The following is an 11,657-nucleotide window of genomic DNA, read 5'->3' as shown; positions in this document are numbered from 1 at the left end:
TTGAACTGAATGGAACAGGATTAAATGCGAATATAGGAGAAAGAACTGTTGACAAAAATATGGTCTTCTCTGTAATATTCAGTCTTGGAAGTACATCAATGAAACAAAATCGTCTATCGAAATCCAATTTCAGATGAATGTATTACCCAAAATTCTCAAGACTATCTTCTGTTTCTGCAGTCCTCTAATGAGAAGCTAATCGACTAGTCGTACCAGACGCCTAATTTAGTTACAAAATGAAAACTCGAAGTATTGATAAGCGTATCTCTTGAGGGTCTTGTAAAATTCAGTCCATGATAAGGCCATACAGTTCTTATGGAAATCAACAAGAGATTGCACATGCTGTTGGGAAAAACAACGGATAAATTTCCCTCTTTGATTGAACTTGTGAGAAAACAAATCGAACATAACCAATGGAAATATACGAACCAAAAGAAAAATGACACAATAATTTTTACGTGGAAAACTCCTCCAATGTGAAGGACAAAAACTACGAGACTGTTCGGAGAGTCCACTCGAATCTCCACTATTAATAGTTTAGGTACAAGACCTCACTGATTTCAACAACACTGAAATCCCAAAACTATAAGTAAAGAACAAGCATCAACATCACCTTTAAGAGAGAAAACGGATAAAAAAAACTCCAAAAACGTGATCTGAAACCACCCACAAAAAGCTGTAGTAGACACCTTCAAAACACGATCCAACCGTTCAGAATCAAGACCAATAAGTCCTAAAGCCGCTAATAAAACTTCAGCCTGATCGGACCACGGGTGGACTTCCTATCATCGAGTTGATCACTGCTGAACAGATTCGCTTTTCCCAGAAAAACTACAACTGTCCCACGTCTTTTGCTGCTGTCTTTTCACGTTTTTGGTGCTGATGTGTGTCACTAGGTATAGCCTAAGTAGCACCGACACCGACACGGGACACGACACGACACGACACTCCGACACGTCATTTTTAAAATATAGAGATTTTCGACACGTTAGGGACACGTCGTATATTAAATATATTTTTATATATGTATGATATATTATTATTTTTATATTTTTTTATAAAATAGAAAATTTATCAAAAGAGTTCTTATAATCAAAGGAAGCTCACACCATGAATACTCCAGTAATTTGATCCTAACCAGCCTAGAAAATAAATAAATAATAAAAAAAATCCTGTTATCCGCACACTTCCCCTCCTCTCTCACGTCTCCTCCCCTTCTCTCTTTACTTTTTAAAAAATCTCTGACACCTTTCTCCTCCTCTCTCTCTCTCTCTCTCTCTTCTCTGTCTCCCCTTCTTTTCTGTTTTCAAACTTTCACGTTCACCGAAAACCTCTCTCTCCTCTCTGCTGCACCCCCTCTGCCTCTTTTACTTCCCGAAAAAATCTCCCCCCCTTTCTCTCTATCGGTCCTCTCTGTCTCGCGAAGCCAACTACGGCATCGACCACCATGATTTGTGCTACTGGTTCTGTCCTCCGGCTCGTTCGCTCTCTCTGCTCCGGCGCACATGAAGGCCATGCTCTGCTTGGGCGCTCGCGTCTCCGGCTCCCTCCCTCATCTCTCTCATGGCCGGAAACGCTCCTCCCCCTTCCCCCACCGTTCTACGCCCTTCGGATCTGCTTTTCCCCGCCCTCTTCCCTCACGGACTGGCGTGTCCCCGGCGTGTCGCGGGCGTTGACTACGTGTCGGACCTCCGACACGCGTTGACCACGTGTCGAACGCGTGTCGGACCGTATCGGACGCGTATCCGGGTCCGACACGTGTCCGACACCGACACGCCGAGGGGTTTGGCGTGTCGGTGCTTCATAGGGTATAGCAGCCCTCTCCCACATAATAAGAAGGTAAGAGCTTACATAAATGGGCTGGACCAACTTAAATGGTCCAACAAATCTTCCTCTCCAGCCCATTGGGGGAGATTTTGATACAAAAAGAAACTCAACAGAAATCCATGTCCGCTTGGCGCCGGCAAAACTCATACTTCTCTCAAGTGAGAGCCTTTGTCATCATATCCGAAGCTTTATTTTTTGTGTGTACTTTCTCAAGTTCCAACCTTTTGGATTCTAAAGTTTCTCGTATCCAATGATACCTCACATCAATATGTTTTGATCTAGCATGAAAAGTGGAATTCTTCGCAAGATGTATAGCACTTTGATTATCACAAAGTAAAACATACCTTTCTTAAGTTAATGTGTGAACTCTTTCATCCAAAGCAATTCCTTGCATGCTTTGGTTGCTCCGATGAACTCTGCCTCTCTCATCGACAATGCAATACATTTTTGCAACCTTGACTGCCAAGTCACGACTCCCCCCGAAAAAGTAATCAAATAATCTAAAGTAGATTTCCTTGTGTCAACATTCCCTGCCATGTCTGAATCAGTATACCCAACAAGAATCGACTTCTCACTCCCAAATGAAAGTCTCAAACTAGAAGTGCCTCGGAGATATCGTAAGATCCACTTCAATGCATTCCATTACTCTCTACCTGGATTTGTCATAAAACGGCTAACCACACCAACTGCATGAGCTATTTCTGGCCTTGTACAAACCATTGCATACATCAAACTACCCACTGCAGAAGCCTAAGGAACCTTTTCCATGTCTTTCAGATCTTTCTCATTGGACGGACATTGTTTATAACTAAGCTTAAAGTGTGTAGCAAGAGGCGTACTCACCACTTTAGCTTTATCCATTTTGAACCTTTGAAGTACTTTCTCTATGTACTTCTCTTGAGATAACCATAACCTCTTCGCCTATCTGTCACAAGTGATCCTCATACCAAGAATTCGATTAGCCGGCCCCAAGTCTTTCATCAAAAAAGACTTGCTCAAATCTCGCTTTAGCTGGTCAATCCTTGAAGCATTCTGACCAACTATAAGCTAATCATCCATGTAGAGCAATAAAATAACAAAGTCATCTTCAAAGAATTTCTGCACAAGCACGTAATGATCAGAAGTAGTCTTCTTATAGGCTTGCTCGCCAACTCGAATTTTCTATACCATTGCCTCGGCGCTTACTTTAAGCCATATAAGCTTTTCTTCAATTTGCAAACATAATTTTCTTTACCTTTCACCTGGAAACCATTAGGCTACTTCGTGTATATATCTTCCTCCAAATCATCGTGAAGAAAAGTAGTCTTCACGTCCATCTACTCAACCTCAAGATCAAGACTATTTACTAGACTCAGAACAACTCAAATTGAAGACATTTTCGCAACCGGCAACAAAATTTCATCATAGTCAAGTCCCTTTTTCTTATTGAAGCCTTTAACAACCAGTCTGGCTTTATATCGAGGACGCGAAGTGGTCTCATCCTGCTTCAATCTATAAACCCATCGGTTCTTCAAAGCTCTTTGCCCTTAGGTAGTGCCACCAACTCAAAAGTATGATTGTCATGCAATGACTTCATCTCATCATGCATTCCATCGAACCATTCTTTTTTATTCTTATCTTCTTTTGCTTCTTCAAAATTTTCAGGTTCACCTACATCTGTCAATAAAACATATTCACGAGAAGAGTATCTATAGATAGGGTACAGTCTATGGTAGACCTCCTCAAAACAGTGATTGGTGGAGCTAATGGTGCACTCTCTTGAGTATCGGTGCCATATGAATGTTGCTGATCACCCTATATCCGATCTTGAACCTACTGATCATTACGAGTCCGACCCCGAACTTGTTGATCCGGAGTTTGACCTTGAACACCATTTTCAACCTAATCATACAAATGTCCCTACAACTCAAAAGATGGGACCGACCCAGTATTAACCGAAATATCATAATCATGGGAATCTGTCTTCTTCATCTTCTCAATATCCCAAATGTTCTCATTCTCAATGAATACCACATATCAACTTCTGACAATTTTCTTCGCAACTGGATCATAAAGTCTGTAGCCGAATTCATTAAAACCATAACCAAGAAAGATGCACTCTCGTCTCTTGACATCTAACTTGGACCTCTCATCCCCGAGAACATAAACATAAACAAAAACTTGCAGCCAAACACCTTTAGATGGTCATATGAAATATCATTTCTAAACCAAACTCTATCCGGAATGTCACCATCCAAAGCAATAATGGGAGAAATGTTGGTAACATGTACCACTGTACTCGAAGCCTCACCCCAAAAGGATTTTGACAATTTTGCATCCGAAATTAAATATCAGACTCTCTCAACCAATGTTCTATTCCTTCTTTCTGCTATGTCATTTAATTGGGGTGTTTTAGGAGGTGTCTTCTGATGTAGAATCCCCTCTTGCCTGCAATATTCATCAAATGGTCCGATCTACTCACCACCATTATCCGAGCGAATGCATTTTAACTTCTTTCTAGTCTGTCTTTCAACTGAAACTTGAAACTGCTTGAATGCACCTAACACTTGATCTTTTGTCTTCAAAAAATAAATCCATAATTTTCTTGAATGGTCATCAATGAAGGTTATAAAGTTGGTTGTCCCACCAAGTGAGAGTGGTTTTATTGGACCACAAACATCCGAATGCACCGGTTCTAGCAACTCTGATTTTCTCGAAGGCAATCGACTCTTCAATAGACTCTTTGTTGTTTTCCTCCTAAATAATGTGCACACTTCTCAAGTCTTGCACTCTTCACTCCAGAGAATAAACCTTTTTTAGCCAACAAACCAATAAATTTCTTACTTGTGTGACTAAGCCTCTTGTGCCATAATGCGGTTGCATTCTCATCTTCCACAACATTACACATGTCCTTAGAAATCTTGGCCTGAAACAAATACAAAGAAGATTGCTTCATGCCTCTAGCTACAACAAATGAGTCTCTCGTGAGTTTCCACCGTCCATTATCAAAAGCACTATAAAATCCTACATTTACCAATCGAAACCAGAATCAAACGAATATCCAGTACATGAACATGTTTTAGAATTAGTTTTGCTCCATTATTAGTCTCTAAGCACACGTCTCCTATACCCACAACCGTAGCCAAGCCGTCATTGCCCATCCTTAAGGTGCCAAAATTTCCCGACTTGTAGGATGTAAAAAACTCCTTCCTGGATGTGATATGAAGGGAAGCTCCACTATCAATAATCCAATTCGAATCATCGCAGGTAAAATTAACATTGTCATCATAGCAAACAATAACAAGTTCCCCAATAGCAGTAGCCACCCGATCATCATTACTGTTATCTCTTTTCTCATTATTGTCATTGCTATTTTTCTTCTCATTTTTCAGCTGAAAATAATTTTTCCTAATATGACCCATCTTACTGCAGTGATGATACTCAATAGTCTTTTTCCATGATCTTGACTTGCTCCAATTCTTGTTTCTAGCTTTTGGTGCTTTACTTTGACTTCAAACCCTGTTTTCAACAACTTAACTTTCAGAATGAGAGAAAGAGCCATGTGTTTTTCTTCTCATCTCTTCATTCAGAGCACCACTTTTTTACAAAATTCATGTTAACAATACCATCAGGTGCGCATTAATTAAAGACATACGAAATTTCTCCCAAGATTTCGGTAAGGTACACTGTAGCCAAAGTCCCCGCACTTCATCATCAAATTTAGTATTCTTGGCGAAAAGTTGGTCTATCACTCCCCGAAGCTCATTCAAATGGTCCGATATAGATTGGCCATCTTTGTAATGCAACTCCATAAATTGTTTAATCAAACATATTTTGTTGTTGCCATTCTTCTGTGCATATAATGACTCAAGCTTGTTCCACAAGGTTCTAGCATGTGATTCTTTGTTGATGTGATTCAAAACATTATCATTGACAAATTGTCGAATAAATCCACTCGCAATTTTGTGCTCAAGATTCCAATTGGCATCGGTCATGTTATCGAGTTAAGCAACGGCAAACACTAGTAAATGCCAGCACTTCACATATAGAAGATCTTCCATTTTTCCTCTCCATACATGATAATTCTTTCCATTCAAACCGACCATCCCGCTCCATTCGGTTCCATCGTTCGATCAAAAACAACGCTCTGATATCACTCTATTGGGAAAAACAACGAATAAATTTCCCTCTTTGACTAAACCCGTGAGAAAACGAATCGAACACAACCAATGGAAATATACGAACCAAAAGAAAAATGACACGAGAATTTTTACGTGGAAAACTCCTCCAATGTGAAGGATAAACACCACGAGATTGTTCACGGAGTCCACCCAAATCTCCACTATTGATAGTTTAGGTACAAAACCTCATTGATTTCAACAATACTGAAATCCCAAAACTATAAGTGAATAACAAGCATCAACATCACAAAAAACACCTCAAAAACGTGGTCCGGAACTACTCATGAAAAGCTGTAGTAAACACCTTCAAAACAAGTTCCAACCGTTCAGAATCAAGACCAATAAGTCCCGACACTGCTGACAAAATTTCAGCCTAATCAAATCACGGATGGACTTCCAATCGTCAAGTTGCTCGCCGCTGGACAGATTCGTTTTTCCCAGAAAAACTGCTGCTGTCCCACGTTTTTTGCTGCTGCCTTTTCACGTTTTTGGCGCTGATGTGTGTCACTAGGTATAACAGCCCCTCTCCCACATGATAAGAAGCTAAGAGCTTAGTTAAATGGGCTGGACCGGCTTAACGGCCCAGCACATACAATCCCGAGTCGAATCTCGTTACCCATTGTGCCGATTAAGATGGATTCATAGATTTTTTTTTTTTTTTTTGGTTTGTGTGTCTCGGGGGGAGAGAGGCGGGCGGTGGTGTGGTTGACCATTTCCCCTCAACGTGTTCCTTCGGTGTTCATCACCTGTCCGGGCTAGCAGATGTATGAACATTAGTCGGTTTCCTCCATGCTCACAGCTCGGTTTGTCCATACGCAGAAAATTCATTGGCATGGATTGCGGTGCAGAAATTGAACGGACCGGTCGATCTAGAAACTCATAGACATAGTGGGCTCGTGCTAAAACATTGACCGAGGATGAACAAGGTTTTTTTTAAGGAACTAGGAACAGGGATTTGACATTAGACATATCATATCGCCCATATACAATTTGACATTTATTATATACTTCACCATCAATGATACACTTTCTCCCTCGATTGTTGCTACCAGCTTTGCCCTCCGAATGAGTTGCACCTCCAGAAAATATACTTAATCAAACCAAAACAAGTTTATGGAAAACATGGTAAATCCACTTGAGCCCGAGGAAGCAATGTTTTTTCATTAGGCCATCAAACGACATGCTAGAGAGCCCCAATTGCACCGAAAAGGACTGAAGTTGACATGCCATTTTTTTCTGACCGTGTGGAAGCTCCAAGTCGGGCCGACATGACATGATGCGGACCACCGGTCAAAAAAGGCTACCATAAGAAACTTCCTTTTGCTACATTACCTTATCTGTCCCTAAAGTAAATGGGTTTAAGATGTATCGTTTACTTTCTCACGTATCTAAACAGTGTTCACAACTAAAGCAATCATCCTAAAGTTGCCCCGAAAACTTGCGTCGGTGAAGGCGTGGATACGGGGAAGAAGAGCAAGACAAAGTCATTGGAAGGCATTGAAATGAGAAGGCATCCTCTCTTCACCTTCTTGTGCCCTTTCATGGTTCTTCTTTCGGTTCTAGGCCCGTCATATGCGGGTGACACGTTAAGTTCAGGCCGATCCATTAGCGATGGAGAGACGCTAGTTTCCTCGGGCCAAAGCTTTGAGCTCGGCTTCTTCTCTCCCGGCAACTCCAACAACAGGTTCTTGGGGATATGGTACAAGATCATTCCCGAGACGGTCGTGTGGGTGGCCAACGGGAACGATCCGCTCGCCGATTCGGATGGTACCCTCACAATTACTAATGATGGAGCACTTGTTCTTCTAAACCGGTCGAAGAGTGTCGTTTGGTCTTCAAATTCATCGGGGATGCTTAGGAATCAGGTTGCTCAGCTTTTGGACTCGGGAAATCTTGTTCTTAGAGGAAATAGCAGTTCGAGTTCTAAGGAATATTCATGGCAGAGCTTCAACTACCCATCTGACACGCAATTTGCCGGTATGAACATCGGGCGGAACTTGGCAACCGGTTTAGAGAGTTACCCGACTTCCCGGAGAAGCGCAGATGATCCCTCCCCCGGAGGCTATATGTTCAGACTAAGCAATCGGGAGTTGCCACAATGGGAAATAGTCTCAACAGATTCGGGAATAAAGTATCGGACGGGACCGTGGAATGGAGTTCAATTCGGTGGTTCTTCCATGGCACCAAGTTCATTCTCCCGGCTTGCACTAATTTACAACGCGAGTGAGATATATTTCGTCTACGAGCCTCTATCAAATGGAGTCATTACGAGAGTCACTTTAAACCCGTCCGGATTAGTACAACGCCTCATGTATATGAATGGGAGCGCTACATGGGATACCATGTACTCGGCTCCAAATGATATATGTGACAATTATGCTGAGTGCGGTTCCAATGGTTTCTGCAGAATAAACGAGGCTCCGGTATGCAAATGCTTACAAGGGTACACGCCCAAGTCTCCGGAAGAATGGGACCTGCTTAACCGGTCTTCGGGCTGCGTGAGAATACTATCCCTTAATTGTTCGAAAGGAGAGGGCTTCTTGAAACTCTCCGGGGTGAAACTACCCGACCCGATAGATTTACGGTTGGACAAGAACATGAGCCTCGACGAATGCAAGGCCGAGTGCTTGAAGAATTGTTCATGTGCTGCTTATGCTAATTCGGATGTTAGAGGAGGAGGTAGTGGCTGCCTAATGTGGTTTGGCAACCTAATCGATCTTAGAGAATGTATTCCTGGAGTTGACTACGAACGGAACCTATTCATACGACTACCGACTTCCGAACTAGGTAGGTGCATCTTCAAACCGGCAGAGCTGATCTTGGTGTAGATTTTTTAGTCTAGTTGGATTGTTATTTGTGGGTGTTTCATACTCTTGTCACCTGCAATTGTTCCGGCTTCGGTTAATTGTTTTTTTTTTCCCTCCCAAATGATCATGAATCCGGACCCTTAGCTTATGGAACGTAATCTTAGGTAACATTACGTAATGTCCTCCATTCTTCTCTATCTAGATGCAATCCGAAGTACCAACAAGAAGAAAAGATTGATCATCATAGGGATTCTATCCATTTTGGGACTGTTCATTACGGCCGCAGCAATTTGGGTTATTTACGGGAGAAGAAGATCGAAAGAGAGAGGTAAACCTATTTATCAACCAAATCCAGTTTCCTTTCATTGAAGAGGATGTGATCTATTTACGTCGTAAGCCTATGTCATATTGTAGTTCCGTTGTGTCTGATTTCCATGTTAATTAGGTTGGAGAAGTGGAAAAGACGAGTTGGACTTGCCATTATATGATTTTGCTACGATTGCTGCTGCTGCTGACAATTTCTCTTGGAGGAATATGATCGGCGAGGGTGGCTTTGGCCCCGTCTACAAGGTAACTTGTGTACATCCGTAGCTAAGTGTTCGTGCAAAAGAGGCAAAGAAATAACTGGAATAATGATTATGCAAGGCAATCTTTCGGTGGATCAAGAAATAGCAGTAAAGAGGCTGTCAAAGAATTCGGGACAAGGTCTCAAAGAGTTTATGAACGAAGTAGTTCTGATCGCAAAACTTCAGCACGGGAATCTTGTAGGACTAGTGGGCTGCCGCACTGAGCGAGACGAAAGAATCTTAATCTATGAATATATGCCTAATGGAAGCTTAGATCATTTAATTTTCGGTATGACCCTCTTCATCTCGATCTGTTCAAATGAGATCTATTGCTTGAACAATAAACGGACGTAGCAAGTAGTTCAAAGATCGGTCATTTGAAGCTTTTGTGTCATTTGGTGACTTGCAGATCGGGCTAAAAGCTCCTCCTTGGCTTGGAAAAGAAGATTTGACATTGTTATGGGAATCGCGCGAGGACTTCCGTATCTACACCAAGATTCGAAACTTCAAATTATTCACAGAGACTTAAAGGCAAGCAACATTTTGCTGGACGCCAAGCTAAATCCTAAAATCTCGGACTTTGGCTTGGCCAGGATCTTCGGTGGTGATGAAAAAGAAGTGAAAACTAGAAGAGTGATAGGAACCTAGTAAGTTCATACCATCTCTTCTGAGTGCTCGAGTTAGTGCTTTAGAGAACTAATACATGAATGACGATGTGCTTCTTGCGGCGGCTACATGTCCCCGCAGTATGCTTTCGATGGGAAGTTTTCCGTGAAATCTGACGTATATGGCTTTGGAGTGCTCTTATTAGAGATTATAAGCGGCAAAAAGAATAGAGGGTTCTCCCATCCGAACCACCACCACAACCTTCTTGGGCACGTAAGTTGTGCTAGAAGAGAACATTGCTTGGGCTGTCTGGTGCATGTAACTATGTCTTTGTCTGATTCATACTAATACATTAATATAGTTTCTTCTTTCAATGACAAGCAAGCTAGTTGTGTAATTTGATTTGTCACAGGCATGGTTGCTTTGGACACACGGCGGGGCCTTGGAACTTCTTGACAAAACATTGTGCGACTCTGCCGACGAGCCTCAAGTAGAAAGATGCATCCATGTCGGGTTGTTGTGCGTCCAAAAGTTCCCCGCAGACAGGCCGGCCATGTCCATGGTCGCTTCCATTCTGGGAAGCGAAGGAACGGTTACGCCTCAACCTAAGCAACCGGGTTTCTTCATGGAAAGAAGCATGGAAAACTCAAGTTCAGCTTCAACAGGAGAAGATCATTATACAAACAATTCGATAAGCATCACAATGCCGGAAGCCCGGTAGATGCTCCATCGACTGTTATTGAGGTTTCATCCCGGACATGAGAAAAACGTCACCTAATTCGCATTTCAATGTCCTACAAGGTCATTTACGCATGTCTAGATTTTCTTGCTTGCATACTAGATCGAAGGAAAAGGCCTCTTGTCAATACTGCTACAGTGGGATTATGTAACCAATAGAGCAATGATAGAAATGAAGAGTGGATAAATATTAAATACACTGTTGGAGAGCTGGCCACCGAACTAAAGTCTGATACAATGGTCCGTACAACGGTTTCCGCAAACTTTAGTGATTCTCTTCCCTTTCAACTCTTCATGCTCCTCGCAATTAGAAGAGGAGATGTTAAAAGAAGACCATCTGCGTTAGTGCCGCTAAAATCAAGATCACAAAAGGTCTATCTAACCATGTGATGAGCCAGCAGAGCTCTCCGACCGCCAGAACAGTACTGCTCATGCACCACATATGGTCCAAACACCAGTATTCAATTGCAAGAAGTGGTGAAAAGACTCGAAATATGTACTAATCCCAGGAAATTGCAAAGAAAAGAATGGAACACAAAGGGCCACTGATCTAAGAAACGTCAAAGAGTAATTTGTTCTCATAGACATTGCACTTCAAATTCAAATTTGCCTCCTCGTCAAGGAAAAGAGTCAAGATAACAACGTCGCCCAAACCAAACGAGCAGACAGGGTAAAAGTCAACCATTGACTTTTCAATGAACGAGTTCCCACCAGGCCATCCCTCCTTGGAGGGCACGTGAGCTTTTTCCCTCATTGACCCATTAAAACTCCCGGGCCCACTTTTGAACAGCAATTGAGACCCCATTCCCATTACACATCAACTAAAAGAAGAAGAAAGAAAGAAAGAAAAGAAAAAAAAAAAGAATAAGGGCCGGCAAAAAAGGAATGGTTGGTCATGTGATGAATGCGAATACGACATTATGACATCATTAAAACCCAAAGTAAGTAAATTA

At 42.0% G+C, this 11,657-nt stretch overlaps 1 protein-coding gene across 1 annotated transcript; it reads left to right on the top strand.

The window, feature by feature from the left end:
- Positions 1-7,404: 7,404 nt before the first annotated feature.
- On the top strand, positions 7,405-10,838 carry LOC115731835 (G-type lectin S-receptor-like serine/threonine-protein kinase At4g27290). Its single transcript, XM_048274294.1, has 7 exons — positions 7,405-8,774; positions 8,997-9,122; positions 9,240-9,362; positions 9,437-9,640; positions 9,815-10,007; positions 10,089-10,239; positions 10,379-10,838. Exons 1-7 carry the CDS (start codon positions 7,490-7,492, stop codon positions 10,685-10,687), a joined length of 2,391 nt encoding a protein of 796 aa, XP_048130251.1. The 5' UTR covers positions 7,405-7,489; the 3' UTR covers positions 10,688-10,838.
- The last annotated feature ends 819 nt before the right edge of the window (positions 10,839-11,657 follow it).

The sequence above is a fragment of the Rhodamnia argentea genome, chromosome 2 (genome assembly GCF_020921035.1).
Source record: "Rhodamnia argentea isolate NSW1041297 chromosome 2, ASM2092103v1, whole genome shotgun sequence".
Classification (NCBI taxonomy): domain Eukaryota; kingdom Viridiplantae; phylum Streptophyta; class Magnoliopsida; order Myrtales; family Myrtaceae; genus Rhodamnia; species Rhodamnia argentea.
This window is presented reverse-complemented; position numbering and strand designations above follow the sequence as displayed.